Raw genomic sequence first — 18,147 nt, 5'->3', positions numbered from 1 at the left:
AAAGGGGAGAAGAGAGACTATGGGCATGTGGGCAGAGTCCAGGACTGATGCCTGCACCATCCATCCACCCTGGAGACCTTTGAGGCGGCACAGGAGCTCATCGAGCTAACGGCTTCGCCTCCATTGTCTCCACGCCCTGGAGAGCTTTCACCTGCAGCACTGGGGCCCAGAGCAGCACCGGTAGCAGCAACTAGATCAGTGGCCTGGTCAGAACCAGCTTCTGCGCTGGCAGCAGCAGCAATGCCACCAGTTCAGCAGGTTGCGGTGGTCCACGCGGCACCAACTGTTGCCGCACCTCCCCAGAGCTCCCGCCATCTGCTAGCACCATATGTAGCGGCGGCACTGCCTACCTTGGCACCGCTGTCAGCGCTGCAAGCAATATCAGCACTCAGTCAGGTGCAGACGGCTCCCAGTACCGGCGTTCCGCCACCGTTGTCGATGGGGCTGCCGAGGCAAGCCCATGCAGGGAAGCCAGAGTCTATGGAGCGGTACAGGCCACATCAGCTCTCCAAGCCATCCTCCACGGCACTGCCATAGTTCGCCTTGGACTACTCTTCAGAGTCGGAGCTGGAGTCGGTACGCTCCATAGGCTCGTCTAGGGTCTCTTCCCGGTACCACTCCTGGTCTTGGCACCAACTCAGGCCATCTGAATTCCAGCAGACTTGGCCCCCGCAGGCTCAGCCACCCTGGCCTTTCTGGACGCCATGGGCCTATCACCGGTGGCAGGGGCCCATGCCACCATCGTGGGGATCTAGTGTCTCGTGCTGAAGAAGCACCCCATCTGCACGCCATCCCTCCCCGAGGCAGCTAGGGTGGACAGCCCACAGAGGCAGGAGCTGACATCGGAGGCAGCCCCTGCGGTGAACCCACCTCCCACCCGCATGGAGCCTCCCCAAGTCACACAGTCTCTGTAGGTGTTGGATGATCATGTACCTATTCGTGAGTTCTCTTCATCATCTCCCAATGAAGCCCTGGCAGACCCGGCATCGTCCATGCCATCGATGGGTACCAGGGTGCACCAGATGTTGCTCCGTCAGTTGGCAGCAAATTTGGGGATGCAAGCTGAGCCAGTGACTGAGGACACCGACCCTATGGTGGACATCCTCAATGTGGATGCCCCCACTAAGCTGGCCCTCCCTTTGAACAAGACTGTGGCTAAGATCACGTATACCTTGTGGCAGACCCCTGCCTCTACAACACCCACTCTGAAGGGGAACGAAAATATCTAAAAGGGTGTCACAAGGAGGAAGGAGAAAATTTGTTCCTCTTGGTTTCTGAGGACAGGACAAGGAGTAATGGGCTTAAAGTGCAGCAGGGGAGGTTTAGATTGGACATTAGGAAAAAATTCCTAACTGTCAGGGTGGTCAAATATTGGAATAAATTGCCAAGGGAGGTGGTGGAATCTCCCTCTCTGGAGATATTTAAGAACAGGTTAGATAGACATCTGTCAGGGATGGTGTAGACGGAGCTTGGTCCTGCCTTGAGGGCGGGGGGCTGGACTCGATGACCTCTTGAGGTCCCTTCCAGTCCTATTATTCTATGATTCTATGAAAAGAGGTATTTTGTTCCCCAGTCTAGGCATGAGAGCACCTTTATTCTCACCCGGTCCCAGGTTCCCTGGTGGTGCAGGCGGCTACCCAAAAGGAGAGGCAGGCGCAGTCGGAACCTACGCCAAAATCCTGGGAGACAAAGCGCCTTGTCCTTATGGGGCGTAAGGTCTATGCCACTGGTGGTGTCCAGCTGCGCATTGCTAATCAGCAAACGATGTTGAGATGCTATGCTTACAACACATGGCAGGCGATGGACAAGTTCCAGGACAGGTTGCCCCTGGATTCCAGGCAGGACTTTACGACTATGGCCACAGAGGGGAGAAACATAGCATGTACAGCCCTGCAGATAGCACTGGATGCTGTGGACTCTGCTGCCCATACTATGGCCTCTGGCGTGGTCATGCATAGGAGCGCGTGGCTCCAGGTTTCGGGGATTCCTCCAGATGTCCAGTCCACAATCCAAGACCTGCCGTTTGACGGGAAATCCCTGTTCTCCAAGCATACTGACTCGAGGCTTCATAGCCTTAAGGACACGAGGGCCATGGTCCAATCACTGGGCATTCACACGCCAGCCCTTCAGAGGAGACCGCTCCCTGCTAGACAGTCGGGAAGGTTGCAGTTTCAGCCTTCCCGGTAGGACCAGTGGAGGCGCTGACCTTGAAATCTGAGTGGGGGGGTTCTAATAGTGCTGCGGGGCCCTTTTCCTCGCAGATGAGTCATGGGCGCCCACGGGGCAACTCCAACAGAGGCACTGGCCCATCCCCCACCCAGCAGTCTAAGCAGCAGTTTTGAAGGTGCGCCCGAGGACCCTGTACCAGCCCCCACTATCATCCCTCCCTTTGGGGACAGGTTTTCCCATTTTTTCCGGGCCTGGGCCTGCATCACCTCTAACAAGTGGGTGCTAGGCCTGGTAAGGATGGATTACTCCATCCCTTTTTATGAGTTTGTCCCCTACCCTCCCTCCCTACCAGTCCCTCTTCAGGGCCCCGTTTCAAGATGCCCTTCTGCAGCAGGAGATAGTCTCACTCATTGAGAAAGGAGCAGTAGAGAGAGTTCCGCCTCACTTGGAGGGCAGGGGTTTTTATTCCCATTATTTTATTATCCCCAAGCTGAAAGGTGGGCTCCGGCCTATCTTGGACCTCAGGAACCTCAACAAGGTGATAAAGAAAACGAGGTTCAGGATGGTGATGCTGGCCTCCATCATCCCGGCTCTAGAGATAGGGAACTGATACATTGCCCTTGATTTAAAGGACTCTTATTTTCATAAGCGGCGAGGAGTCCTGTGGCACCTTATAGACTAACTGAAGTGTTGGAGCATAAGCTTTCATGGGCAAAGACCCACTTCGTCAGATACATTTTATTTTCATGTGGCCATACAGCCAAGTCAGCGAAGGTTCCTCCAGTTTGTGGTGGCTCGGAACCATTTTCAGTTCATGGTTCTGCTGTTCAAGCTCTCCACTGCCCCCAGAGTGTTTCCAAAATGTATGGCAGTGGTGGCAGCATTCCTCAGAAGGCACGGGGTCCAAGTTTTTCCGTACCTGGACGAATGGCTCATCCGGGGTTGGTCAAGGGATCAGGTGTTAGCCCATATAACATTTACAAAATCCCTCTTTGGGGAACTCAGGCTACTGATAAATGAGGAGAAATCTATGTTAACTCCTTCTCAGGACATAGAGTTTATGGGAGCCTACATAGATGCCACGAGAGGAAGGGCGTATCTCCCCATGGCCAGGTTCCAAACTCTGGCGACCATGGTGCAAGACCTTATGCTGTCCCCACTTACAACAGCCCGGACTTGTATGTAGCTTCTTGGACATATGGCGGCCTGTACTCAAGTGGTTCGCCACGCCATTTTGAGACTCAGACCCCTACAAGCCTGTTTGGCAAGGTCTTTCAACCAGGCCAGGGCTCATTGGGACTCCGTCCTGTCATTGCCTCAGGAGGTGGTGGACTCTTTTGCAATGATGGACTCAAGAGGAGGAAGTGTGCAAGGGGGTCCCCTTCCTGAGCTAGGTGACTCATCCACACCCTCCTTCAAGGAAACTGTTCCTCTGTCTCCTGTTACAGTGTCCATCTTTGCACCCAGCATTGCTTGATAGACACATTAGCAAAATGGATCTGCTACAATGACCAACTTGAAAGAATTAGTGTTTTCATTTCAATTGTCACGTTCAGGGTTCGGTGTTAACACCCAACTGACAGATACGGTTCCATATACTCCTTTATTTCAAACTGTCGGTTTGCAGAGTAAACAGTTTGTGTATTGTTCAAATTTGGAAGGGCTAGAAATGTACTTGATTTTTTTATAATGAAACTCAGCTCTGAGGCACAATTCGTAGGCAGCAAGAATATTCTGCAGAACATTCTTACCTACAGAATTCATATAGCCCTGCACATGTAAAGTAATAATAATTTTAAAAGTTTACCAGCGGTGTCATTAAAAATGACAGGAAGGGATGCTATAGAGGTAACAAGGAAATCCTAGAACCTAACAGTAATCTGGGTTGCTAATTCATTTCCATTATATTTTTTTTGTTTGTCATTTTTGCTTTTTTCCCCAAATTCTTGTCTGAAAGTGTCTCTCTTAAAATAGTCACCAGCTTTTGTGTGTGTGTTGATTTTCCTAGCTGCCAAGTGGGAGACTCTTCCATGCTGCAGCTGTCATTTCAGATGCCATGTATATCTTTGGTGGGACAGTGGACAATAACATTAGAAGTGGAGAAATGTACAGATTCCAGGTAATTTGTTAATTTGATTCATGGGGGTTATGGAACAGTCGTCAGAGCCTATAATTAAGGTGGCCAAATGTTTTCCAGTATAAGGCCCTGCTTTCAGTTGGTTAATTGTTCCTAAGTGTTAACTGTTCAGGCTAAAATTTTCTATGCTTAGTCCCTGCTTAGCTCCTGCTGAATTCTTTTATTTTTTGAAGTTTCAGCAAAAGCAGTTCAAACATTTTTCCAACATTAAATATTTCTTACAACAGTTTCTTCTAGGATCTCTAGCATCTCCATGCTTTGGAGCAGTCACTTGAAATTTGACGGGATGGTTTGGCTGGGTTATAATACTCTGAAGATTACTGTTTTCATGTGCTCAACTTGGTTGGAGGTTTGTTGCTAAAATCTGCAAACCGTTCTGTCTACTTTAAGTGTAATCAGACCTAACTGCTTTGATTGATCAGGGCATTCTCTGGTTTCTTTTTGGAGCTGCAATTAAGATGTTGCCTGTGTAGATGCTGCTTGTTGGTGTGCCTCATATTAAACTGAAATAAACAATAACAGTTTTTAAATCTTTCTCATTTTAGTTTTCTTGTTACCCAAAGTGTACTTTACATGAAGATTATGGAAGATTGTGGGAAAACAGGCAATTCAGCGACTTGGAGTTTGTTCTAGGAGAGGTAGGTATATATTCCAGTGAAAATGATACTTGAGTTTAACAGAAGCAGTCTGTAGTTCCTGGCAATAAAGATGAAAGTGAACCATCTTACACTTTAGGTGTTCCCACAGCTGAATGCTAAGACAGTTATTTCTGTAGCACTTTCAAAAATATGTAGAGAGACTTCTGTATTTTGGCTACACTATTCACTTATGGTGCTTGATTATGAGACACAGAGAATTAAGGAACTTTTGTAAAATACATCTTCATACTCATCAATTATAGGCATCCAAGGGGAAATCTTACTTGATTTGAGGGATCCTAGAGAAAGTGCATGGATATTTGATCTATAGGAATAATTAAAAAGGGGACACAGAATATCTTATTGCCCCTATATAAATCCATGGTATGCCCACATCTTGAATACTGCATGCAGATGTGGTCACTTCTTCTCAAAAAAGATATCTTGGCATTGGAAAAAGTTCAGAAAAGGGCAACAAAAATGTTTAGGGGTATAAAACAGCTGCCATATGAAGAGAGATTTTAAAAAAATGGCACTTTGCATCTTAGGAAAGAGGAGACTAAGGGGGAATATGATAAATGTCTATAAAATCATGACTGATGTGGAGAAAATAAATAAGGAAAAGTTATTTACTTGTTTCCATAACACTAGAACTAGTGGTCACCACATGAAATTAATAGGTAGCAGGTTTAAAACAAACAAAAAGAAATATTTCTTCATGCAGCCCACAGTCTACCTGTGGAATTCCTTGCCAGAGGATGTTGTGAATACCAGGACTTTAAGAGGGATCAAAAAAGAGAGAGAGAAATTCATAGAATATAAGTCAATGGTTATTATTCAGTGTGGGCATGGCTGGTGTCCCTAGCCTCTGTTTGGGAATGGGCAACGGGATAAATCATTTGATTACTTTTTCTACTCATTCCTTCTGGGGCACCTGGCATTGGTCACTGTCAGAAGACAGGAACTTTGGTCTGACCCATTATGGCCATTCTTATGTTCACATCAGGCTGGAACTGTGGAAGATTCCTCCCTGACACCTGAGAAAACAAGAGCTAAGATGATTAGCTCTGTTTTGGCACATCACTACCTGTTACTGATTATACATTAATCCAAATCTTTTAAAATCCAGTTGCAATTTAGAGGCCTGCAGTGTAGACGTAGCCGAAGTATAGCAGTCTGCCCATATTCAGCCAGAACAGATGCATCTGTGTATGTCTTGCATGATTATTTCTCAATAGGATGAATTTGACTCTTTTATTCAAATTGTTTACCAATAACATCACATCTTATGGCTTTGAACTGAAGCACAAAACCTACAAAGTGCCTATAAATAAAAGCGAAAATGAAGTGGGGAGCTGCTGCAGCTAATGTTAAAGTTTCCAAACTTGTCTCTTCTTCAAGTGGTTGCAGAGTTATATTCTACTGAAGAGTGTGTATGCCCAGTATACGGAAGCTGATGAACTTTGTGTATGGCAGAAGTATGGGTGGCCCTTGCTCCTTGTGACCGTACCCTCTGCCCTGGATAATTTAAAGGCCATGCCCCCCTTCATTCTCACCACTCACAACTAGAGTCAGGAATTTATCTTGTGGTAAATTCCTCGTGTGTTTTCTTAGCTCAGCCTGTAGAGATTTTGTTGCAGATTGTTCATAGTTAGTTTGTAAGTACCGTTTAAATAAGTTAGGAATTGTTAGTTAGATTAATTAGTGATCCTGGTGGGATACCCTCCGTAGGCTTTAAACCCTATCCTTCATGTGGGGTGGCTGTTCCCAAAATCCTTCCCTGTACATAGTGGCTATTGGGCCTAGGAGAAGGCATGTTTAAGACATTTTACAGAACAGGCATTAAAACCTGTATTGGCACCGGTGACATCTACAGAACATCTGGCTGGCTCAGAGAACTTCAGAACTGGAATGAGCCAATGTTGCTTGACCAGACTCTGATGGCTCTTCCAGGAGGAAGAGAGATTACTTTCCTTCCTTGGGTCCTCTGAGAAAAAGATCTTTCAAAATGGAATGCATCCCCTCCAGAGCTTGGGGAGAGTCCTCTTCCTCTTCCAGGAGGAGTGCAGACTATCACCAGGATCCTTCCAGTACGTGAGATGGAGTGGGACCACCTATCTGTTCTCCAGTGCCAAGGTATCCTATGTTTGACACTGTACTATTGAATTTGGTACTGTCTGTGGAATGCCCATTGAGACTGTTACCAATGTCCTCAGCACAACTGTTTCCACATCAATGGGATACCATCCAGCATTGCACTTGTTTTCCTCTCTTTTGCTGATTTCTGCCTATAAAAGACTGGACATGAATGTCCCTACCCTCCCAATACTGCTAGGCAAAATTCTTCAGCTTCAGTGAACTGGGCATGTGCATATCTACATGGAATACATATCTGTGGAGTGTAGCTGACTGGGAGAGGACAGTGGGACAGAGTGAAACAGGCTGCCAGGTTACGCTGGCTTCTGCTGCTGTGGGGGGTGGGGAACCCCCACTGCTGCCCTGTGTCAGGCCCCCAAATAACTGTAGCTGTATTGTGCAATGTGTGTGTTACTTCGTCTTCCAAACCAGTGAATAACTCCTGAAAGATAATGGTCAGTGGTTTGCAGTATCGTATCTCAAGTTTCTTAATAGCCATTTTAAAATTGTTGAAATAAAATATATGGAAAATGTTTTAAATTATGGGAAAAGCAACATCGTTCCTTCTCCAATAATTAAAATAAAGACCAAACATTAAACCCCTCCCCCTCTCACTTTCTGGCTGAGAACAAGCATGAGAAATTTGAGCTCAACAAATAGAAAGCAATAAACACTCAAAAAGACCCCAACCTGCATTCCTATAAAAGTCATTGCAGAGGAGTCACAGGATGCCATTAAATTTGTCCAAATATTAAGAGCAGCAGCAAACAGCTGATACTGTTCTTTTGAAAAGAAAAAAATTGGGCATCACATGTAACTACAGGCATCATATCCCATGGACGCAGAACATAATTGTTAGCCTTCCCCTTGGGGCTTATGATGAAAAAAATCTCCTCAACCAATTGTATGAAATGTTTTGGAGGAAGAGAGGGCGGAATCTTGCTCACACTCTGTACAGTGCACACCAATGTGCCCTCTGTTTGCTATCACCATTTGTTCCACTAGTTACGGTAAAATAGTCAGACCTTGGACCCAAACCTGGAAGGGGGGGGCAAGGACTCTCCACTCCCACTGACTTCCAGGATGATACTATATGTGAGTCGACTAATAACATGTGCTTTCACATTCATTGTTGGCAGAAGGAAGACCGAGTCCGGGGGCATGCAGCCATTGTCACAGCTCGCTGTAAGTGGCTAAGGAAGAAAATTATACAGGCAAGGGAGAGATTGAAACAGGCAAGTACATTACAGAAATAGCCTTATGGTGAGTTGATACTTAAACTGGTCAAGTTTAGAAGCAATTAGTCAGTAGACAAAAAATGAGGAAAAAGATTGAAAATGGAATGAGATTTCCTATCTATTCTATAGACGTGTAGTGCCAATGAAGAGTTTGAGACCAGCCTTTATTGGGCTGGTCAGAATTTCCTCAACAAAGGACATTGGGTGTGTGTTGATGTAGGCAATGGATATGATGGGAAGGGGCTAATTTGGGTGATGCACTCCATTGATCCTCTAATGACCCTGTGGCTCCTATCAGACTTGTTAGCTGGTGCAAGATGGAACATCCCCGTGGCTGCTTATCTTGAGTGGAGCCAAAGTGCTCCTCAGACAACCCAGGACTAAGAAAGGTATAAAGGTGGCTTAAAGCAGGGGAAGCCCTCAAGAGTGCTGCCTTCTCAATTGCTATTTACAGCTATTTTGGCCCGAGCTCCAAGCACTAAACAAGGTTTTGAGAGAAACTCCCTGCACTTCTGCCATCCTGACAGCAGTGGCTGCTGTGAGGCTGTGTCCCCTGCAGAGTAGCAATCTTCACTCAGCCTTTGCCACTGCTGGAGCCGTACTCTGGAGAGAACCAGACCAGAGTCCCACCAGGGCAGAACTACGGGAAGAGTGTGAGGTAAGGAACGGCCAAAGAGGCGGAGCTGGGGCAGAAGGATCCAGTGCTCAAGGGACATGAGGACCTGCAAGGAGTGAAGACAGAAAGATTATAGGAGTGCAGGTGAAAGAAGAGTAATGGGCAAGGAAGAAGAAGACAGAGATCATGGATGAGGAGATGAGAGCTGAGAAATTGTCTTTGGGTAGGGTTAAAGTTCGCAAAAGCCTGAAGGAGAGAGTGGGTCTGAAGGGAGAAGGAGAAAAGAGGAAGAGAGACCAAAGGGTTGGGCAGGGATACTTAGGGAAGGGGTGGTAACCGTTTGTAATTTGGAGAGAGACTCCCAATAAAAGGCAGGAAAGACTCTGAGGATCCCAGAACTGGTGGGAGTGACACCAGTGAGAAGAGAAGGGATTTTAATAAAGGGGGACACAGTAGAGGGGTTTACTCAAAGCAATAGAAGAGGGATCCCAGGAGAGTTGGGGTAAGAGATTGTAGGAAGTAGGGAGAGAACTTAGGAGACACAGAAAGGAGGGAAGCATTCCTGCATCCAAAGAGGAATGGATAGAAAAACAGGGACTGCAGAGCACAATGCCAGGAAGGCAAAGTATTGGAGCTCAATGAAGGAAAAGAGAAGGAAGGAGGTCTGGAGAGAGGGTGACATTAAGGTACCATCTCTTTTTACATAGCTTCTATCAGGTTGTATCTGAGCACCTCCCAAGCATTTAGAATAGTTCTTTCTGCAAGACCATCACTAGGGATAGCTGGGTAGAGCTACCTCATACAATCCCCCGCTGACCCCAGGCTCCATGCAGCGCTGCCGCTTTGAAACACTGCAGGGAGCCCGGTGTTAGGCTCTTTGAAATGCCGTGTGCAGCCTGACGACTGCATGGAGCCCAGGGTCTGGCCCTAGGCTCCACACGGCACTACCACTTTGAAGTACACCCTCCCTTTTCCTTCCCCCCGCTGCCTCTTTCTGGTAGAGGCAGCAAGGGTGGGGTAGTGACTAGTCGACTAGCCTGTCGACTATCTGATAAGCATTTGCTTAGTGGATAGTCAGCTAGTCGACTAGTCCTTCACATCCCTAAGTTGTATCTTATGTAAGTTTATTCCCTAATAAATTTGTTAGTCTTTTAGGTGTCTGTTTTTTGCTGAAATAGACTTACACGGCTTTCTCTTAAACCTGTCCTTTTGCTTGAGAGAATTTCACAGTCATTAGAAATATTTGTATGTCTGCTTCAAAGAGGATATTGAGGTCTAGGGACACCTGCCTTCATCTGTTTCTAATGAACAGATTCATGAGATTAAATTCAGACCTTCCAACATAAACTTCTTGGTTCAAGATGCATTCCTACTAGCTCAGGGTCCAGTGCATACTAAGGCTAAGGCTTCTTCTTTAAAACTGACACTCCCCTAGTGAAGAACGTACATGGTATGGTAAAACACGAGCTTTTGATCAATGTGGGGGGGGGGTTCTTCAGTATTGCCTTGTGTTTCAGTACAGGAAACCTCAATACTGATTACTTCAGCACTGTCAGCTCTATTTGTTTCCACCCTGGCTCAGCTTTTTGCGCCATAGTACTGTTTGATGCCAATATCAGTCTTGCAAAAGCCAGAATCATCTTTATTTTCTTCTGTGTTAGTGCCAGGTCCATCTTTGTGTATAGTATCAAGCACATTTTTGTTTGTATGTGCAGCTGTTAAACCATCAGAATCTGCTTGCTCAACCATTGACATGCTTCTTGGAGCAGCTAGTCTTAGAACCCACAAGGAGAGAGGCAATTCTTGATTTAGTTCTACGTGGAGCACAGAACCTGTCCAAGTAGCTTAACTACTCAGGAAAAGAAACCATAGCGTAATTAAATTTCATCTCCTTGGGGGGAGAGGAATGAAATACCAAAGAAGCCCAGCACAGTAGCATTTAATTCCAGAAAGGGGAATGACACAAAAATGAAAAAACTAGTTAAGAAGAAAAGTAAAAAGTACAGTCACAAAGGTGAAATGCCTGCAGGCTGCATGGGAACATTTTTAGAACACCATAACAGAGTCTTAAATTAAATGTGTACCCCCAAATTAAAAAACATGAGAACCAAAAAAATGCCACCATTGCTAAACAACAAAGTAAAATATCAATTAGAGGCAAAAAGGCTTACTTTAAAAATTGGAAGTCAAATCCTACTGAAAAAATATTTAAAAAAAGAGCATAAACTAGCATGTCAAGTGTAATAGTATAGTTAAGCAGGTCAAAATAATTTGAAGAGCAATTAGCAAAAGACTCAAAAACTAACAGCAAAAAATTGTTTTAAGTATACCAGAAGCAAAAAGTCTGCTAACCAGTCAGTGGGCCCTCTGGACTAACAAAATGTTATAGGAGTTCTCAAGGAAGGAAAGGCCATTGCTGAAAAGTTAAATGAATTCTTTGTTTTTGTCTACACTGTAGAGGGCATGAAGGAATTACACATCTGAGCTGTTTTTTTTAGGAGACTGCTGTGAGGATTGAGCTCAATTTTCCCTCTAATTTTTTACATCCATGTGTGGAATGGATACTGTGATATGTGGTGGCCACTGTTGGAAGACAGGACATTGGGCCAAATGGACCATTGAGCTGACCTGATAGGTTGGTTCTTATTTACTGCTGCAGCTTCACCTGTAGACTGACAAGGTTCATTTTCATTGTCTTCCTCTATAGCTTTTAATGGTTGTGTGGGACACTCTCACATGTGTTCCTCAGGGGAATCTCCTGGTTCTTCATCAAATAGTGTCCTTGTGGGTGCTCCACTGAAGGTGTTGGGCTCGTCCTGGTGCCGCAACTCAGAAAGTTTTCTCTAGCAGTAGCCCCGCCGCACCGCGCATGCACATGTGTAGCCTCGCGCCATTCGCGGAGCGCGGTCCAGCCCCGCCAGTTCCTCCTAACCGTCCACGGCCGCAGACGGAATCAGGACGAGCTCCTCCTTCGCTCTGAGGAGAAACACAAAAAGACTAAAAAAGATATAAAGTGGTTTTATTCATCCCAGTTAGCCCCTTCCCAGTAGTTATAGTTCCAGTTTATATCGTTTTCTTAAATAAATAAATAAATAAATTTCATGTTTATAGGTATTTAGGGTTTCAACAGTTCAATGTTCCCAGTTAAAAAAAAAAATTATTATTAAGAAAGACTGTGCCTGACAGACTCTTCCAGCGTCATCATGCCTGGTTCTCCTGGGTTCAAGAAGTGCGTGACATGCCGAGACATCATGCCTGCATCAGATGGCTATTTGCGCTGTATCAAGTGCCTTGGGGACGGTCATATCCCCCAAAAGTGCACGCACTGCTCCAAACTAACCACTCGCACCAGGCAGGATAGAGAGATGCAGCTCAAAATGCTGCTTTTTAATAGAGGGTTACAACCACCTACCACGGAGCAGCCAGAGAACAAGTGCGCAGTGCTGTGACCAGAATCGGCGCCGGCAGCAACACCAAAAGAGCCTCATGCTGTGTCGAGACGACCAGCCTCGGCGCCGATACTTCTTGCACCAAAGCGTTCAGCGCCGATGGCACTGCATCAACAGTCATCGGGGCACCGCATCAACACTCATCGGTGCTGGGCTTCTTGGCACCGACGCCAGTGCGGTTGCCACCACCAGCGATAACGGCGGCACCAACACCGACACCGTTAACTCCATCCTGCTATCGGGAGATGTCGGAACTGAGAGATTTTACCTCTGCACCGACTAGCCCTTTGGGCATGGCTCCGCCTCCTTTGCGTGCCTCTTCAATACCTACGAAAGCACAGCGAAAGGCTAGGCACGTACGCACTCCAACACCGAGTCCTGAGATAGCGGTCCTTTCTCCTGAACCTTCTCCTTCAGCTTCTTATCATTCAGGAAGCCATCAACATGGGCATTACACTGCCCCTCAGGAGTGGTATCTAAGATACCCGCATTGATCCCACTCATTGTGGCGTTACTATCGATCCTACCACTCCTGCTCGCCTTCGCACTATACAGCGCTATCAAGGTCACCCAGGTCTCCAGCTTCTTCTCTGTACTCTCGTCACTATAGGAGTTCAAGTTCCTATTCCCCAAGGCGCTCGTATCACCGTCACAGCCGACATTACACCTACTACCGGCATGAATATCCATGCTCGCGTAGTGCAGTTTACTCCACCTCCTGGTTGCCCACGCGCAGACGATCACAGTCTCCCCAGTGCTCGGCCCAGGACATCCCACCTCCTCAGCAAGCTCCTCCAATGCCCACAGGTGATGCTCCCTCGACCTCTAGTCAACAAGAGAGGGATGATAATCTGCCCCCAAACCACGAGCAGCAGCAAATGGACTCCCCTGCGGATCAGTCATCCTCTCCATCAGACGATGCAGTTTTTCACGGTGATTCTTCCCCTACAGACGACTACAAGCAGTTCGAAGAACTTAAGAGAGTAGCCCAGTCCCAGGAATTGCAGACCACGAATATGCCGCAGAAACAACACCGCCTACTAAAAAATCTTCAGCCGTCACAAAGGTCCAAGCTGGTGCTCCCCTTTGACGAGGCCATCCTGGAGATTGCCAGCGACATCTGGCAAATGCCAGCCTCTACATTGCCCACAAACAAACGGACTAATAAGAAGTATTTTGTATCGTCTAAGGATACGGAGTTCCTGTTTACGCACCCTCAGCCCAATTCCATTGTCATGGATGCTGTACAACAGAGAGCAAAGATGGCACAGGGTAGAAATACGACCACTGATAAAGATGCAAAATGCTTGGATCTATTGGGAATAAAAATTTATTCCTCTGCCACAGCAACCCTCAGGATGGCTAATTACATGGCTCTCCTCGCTAATCATGACTTTGACAAATATACCATGCTGGTCACTCTCCTGAAATACTTACCTGAAACTAAGAGGCAGATCTTGAAGGCTGTAGTGCAGGAGGGCTACACAGCAGCCCGCACAGCACTACATATTGCCCTTGATATTGCCAATACGGCTTCTAGAACCACAACGACATCAGTGGTCATGCGCTGTGCCTCCTGGCTTCACGTGGCATCTGTCCCAAAGGACCTTCAATCAAAAGTGGAGGACTTATCTTTTGATCGTTGGCTGCCTTTCGCCCGGAATACTCACCAAGTCTTCCACTCTGGCAAAGACTCTCGCACGACGCTGAGGACACTCGGGATGTACACTCCATCATACAGACGCAAGAGATTTGGGCCCTACAACAAACAGAGACCATTCTCCTATGCCGTGTCTCGCTCCAGGCCATACGATCAGCATGGCACCGCCCGCAGCCCAGCCCAGCAAAGCAAAGCATCCAACCAGCAGCATGCTTGGGAGCAGGTTTGACATGTCGATCAAGGGACTGCACCCCTTACAGAGGTTCCACACATCACGGCCAGTTTGTTCCATCGCCGGTTGAGACCATACCACTCACGCTGGTTCTCTATAACCACAGACCGTTGGGTCCGAGAGATCCTCATCTCAGGCTTCACCATCCCTTTCTCTACTCGGTCCCCTCCTTCCCTGTCCCTTTTCAGGGACTCCTCTCACGAACCTCTTCTACACCTAGAGGTCTTGCGCCTACTTACCATCGGGGCAGTGAAGAGGGTACCGGATCAATTCAGTGGAATACTCCCAATACTTCCTCACCCAAAAGAAGTCTGGGGGATGGAGGCCTATCCTGGACTTGCGCAGACTCAACCGCCACCTTCGAAAACACAAGTTCAAAATGGTCACGTTAGCCTCTGTTATTCCAGCTCTGAACAAATGGGATTGGTTCGCGTCCCTCGAATTGCAGGACGTGTTCTTTCATGTAATGGTACATGCTGTCCACAGGAGGGTCCTCCGTTTCACAGTGGGCACGGAGCACTATCAGTACAGGGTGTTACCCTTCAGTCTCTTGGCAGCACCGAGAGTATTTTCCAAAACCCTAGCAGTGGTTGCCGCCCACCTTTGACGTCTCGGCATCATGATCTTCCCCTATTTGGATGACTGTCTGTTAAAGGCCCCTACCTTAGACGAAGTTATGAGGGCGGTGGACACAACCAGGGAAACTTCTGAAGCCCTAGGGCTCATTATCAATCTGTCAAAGACTTCCCTAACGCCCTCCCAATCCCTCAAGTTAATTAGGGCAAGGCTAGACTCCATACCTGTGACAGCATATTTACCCGTGGACAGGTTTCACACCATCCAAGACCTGGTGAATATCTTGCTCGTCGCCCCCAAAACCCCCATACTTACCTGCCTGAAGTTGCTAGCACACATGGTGGCTACCATTTATGTTGTGCCTCACGTGAGACTCCATTTAAGGTGCCTTCAGCATCGGATACTCACCATTTATATACCAGGAGCCGACAGCACGCACAAGTCTGTCGTTGTCCCCAAGCATGTCAGTGACTAGTTACTGTGGTGGAACGCCCCAAAGAATAGCCTATCGTGCGTCCCCTTTCACGGCCCGAAACCAGCTGCACAAATCACCACAAATGCATCCTTAATCGGTTGGGGAGCCCATATACAACATTACCGTGCTCAGGGACTATGGACACATCAAGAAATCCTACTACACACAAACTTTCTGGAATTGCGGGCGATGTTCACGCCTGCAAGCATTTTCTGCACCTGATACGAGGTATCACAGTACACATCCTCACCGACAACATTTGCACCGTTTATTACATCAGTTGCCAAGGAGGCTCTCGATCCTGATCTCTCTGCGCCGAGTACATCCGTGTATGGAATTGGGCTATCCAACATGAGATCACTCTCACAGCTGCATACCTTCCTGGCAGAAACAACACTATTGGAGCCAGTAATTAAGGAAATCATCTGCAAACACTTGGAAGATAATAAGGTGATAGGGAACAGCCAGCATGGATTTGTAAAGAACAAATCATGTCAAACCAATCTGACAGCTTTCTTTGATAGGATAACGAGTCTTGTGGATAAGGGAGAAGCAGTGGATGTGATCTACCTAGACTTTAGTGAGGCATTCGATACAGTCTTGCATGATATTCTTATCAATAAACTAGGCAAATACAACTTAGATGGAGCTACTATAAGGTGGGTGCATAACTGGCTGGATAACCGTTCTCAAAGAGTAGTTATTAACGGTTCACAATCCAGCTGGAAAGCTATAAAAAGTGGGGTTCCACAAGGGTCTGTTTTGGGACCATTTCTGTTCGATATCTTCATCAACGATTTAGATATCGGCATAGAGAGTACGCTTCTTAAGCTTGCAGATGATACCAAGCTAGGAGGGGTTCCAAATGCTTTGGAGGACAGGATCATAATTCAAAATGATCTGGACAAATTGGAGAAATGGTCTGAGGTAAACAGGTTGAAGTTTAATAAGGACAAATGCAAAGTGCTCCACTTAGGAAGGAACAATCAGTTTCACACATACAGAATGGGAAGGGACTGTCTAGGAAGAAGTACGGCAGAAAGGGATCTAGGGGTTATAGTGGACCACAAGCTAAATATGAGTCAACAGTGTGATGCTGTTGCAAAAAAAGCAAATATGATTCTAGGTTGTATCAACAGGTGTGTTGTAAGCAAAACTCGTGAAGTCATTCTGCCGCTCTACTCTGCACTGATTAAGCATCAGTTGAAGTATTGTGTCCAGTTCTGGGCACCACATTTCAAGATGATGTGGAGAAATTGGAGAAGGTCCAGAGAAGAGCAACAAGAATGATTAAAGGTCTAGAGAACATGACCTATGAGGGAAGACTGAAAGAATTGGGCTTGGAAAAGAGAAGGTTGAGAGAGGACATGATAGCAGTTTTTAGGTATCTAAAAGGGTGTCACAAGGAGGAAGGAGAAAACTTATTCTTGGCCTCTGAGGATAGAATAAGAAGCAATGGGCTTAAACTGCAGCAAGGGAGGTTTAAGCTGGACATTAGGGAAAAGTTCCTAACTGTCAGGGTGGTTAAACATTGGAATAAATTGCCTAGGGAGGTTGTGGAATCTCCATCTCTAGAAATAGTTAAGAGTAGGTTAGATAAATGTCTATCAAGGATGGTCTAGACCCGTGGTCACCAACCGGTAGATCGTGATCTACCGGTTGATCTCAGGGGCTCTAAGAGTCGCTATTGAGCCCTCTCTGAACTGCATGCCTGCACAGTACATTTAAATTTGATTTCCTCATTTGAGGAGCAGCTACTCACCGAACAACAACACAGGTGAGTAGCTGCGCGGAATGGTGGGAGCTGGGAGGTTGGGAGGGCTGAAACACACCGGCCAGCTGGCTGTGTCTTTCAGCTGAAAGAGGCTGCCCCGCACTCCAGCTGATCAGGCAGCTTCTCTGCGCCTGCCAGGGTGTACCACGCTCCGTGGGCAGGCACAGAGGAGAATCCGCCCAATCAGATGGAGCGTGGTTCAGCCTCCTCCGGGCTGGAAGCCACAGCCAGCTGACCAGGCAGCTTCCCCTCTGCACCAGCCCACGTGGAGCATGGTGCACTTTGGCTGAGCGTCATGGCTAGCTGGCCAGGCAGCTGCTTCTCTTCACTCCAGCCCGGCTGCCCTGCGCTCAGCCCAGGGAGGCTGCACCTAGCTCTAGCTGTGCTGGAGCAAGCTTGCCGGGCTGAGCACAGGGCAGCCGGGCTGGAGCACAGAGAAGCCGCTTCTCTTCGCACCAGCCCGGCTGCCCTGCGCTCAGCCTGGGAAGCTTGCTCCAGCACAGCTAGAGCTAGGCACAGCCTCCCTGGGCTGAGCGCAGGGCAGCCGGGCTGGAGCGGCTGCCCTGCGATCAGCCCAGAGGGAACACGGGACGGAGGCTTCCCTCCGTGGCTGGAGTAGGGAACTCCCTGCCCCCAACCTTGTTTCCTCTCCCCTGCCCCAAACCTGTCCCCTGCCCTCCTGCCCTGTTCCCTCTCCCTTGCCCCCCCTCACCCTGCTGCAGAAACCTGCCCCCCCTCTGCAGAAACCTGCCCCACGGCACCCTGCCCCCCCCCTCCCCCGCAGAAACCAGTTCCTTCTGGCACCCTGTCCCCTACTGCAGAAACCTGTCCCCCTGCTTTCCCCTCTACAGAAACCTGTCCCCCTGCTTTCCCCTCTACAGAAACCTGTCCCCCCACAGCACCCTGTCCCCTGCTGCAGACACCTGTCCTTCTGGTACCCTGCCCCCTCTCCCCTGCCCCCACTGGCACCCTGTTCCCTGCCCCAGAATCCACTAGCACCCCTCCCCAGTACTGTGTCCTCTGCCCCCAAATGACTTTTCTATGGGT

At 47.7% G+C, this 18,147-nt stretch overlaps 1 protein-coding gene across 1 annotated transcript in view; it reads left to right on the top strand.

The window, feature by feature from the left end:
- LZTR1 (leucine zipper like post translational regulator 1) overlaps positions 1-18,147 on the top strand; it is a 118,201-nt gene that overhangs the window by 54,875 nt on the left and 45,179 nt on the right. The window contains exons 11-13 of the mRNA XM_075910554.1: positions 4,178-4,288; positions 4,852-4,944; positions 8,220-8,315. Of these exons, the coding sequence (XP_075766669.1) occupies positions 4,178-4,288; positions 4,852-4,944; positions 8,220-8,315 (300 nt within the window). The remainder of the gene's footprint in view (positions 1-4,177; positions 4,289-4,851; positions 4,945-8,219; positions 8,316-18,147) is intronic.

The sequence above is a fragment of the Pelodiscus sinensis genome, chromosome 27 (assembly GCF_049634645.1).
Source record: "Pelodiscus sinensis isolate JC-2024 chromosome 27, ASM4963464v1, whole genome shotgun sequence".
NCBI classification, from domain to species: domain Eukaryota; kingdom Metazoa; phylum Chordata; order Testudines; family Trionychidae; genus Pelodiscus; species Pelodiscus sinensis.
Note: the sequence above shows the minus strand (reverse complement) of the source record. Positions and strands in the feature narration are given on the sequence as shown.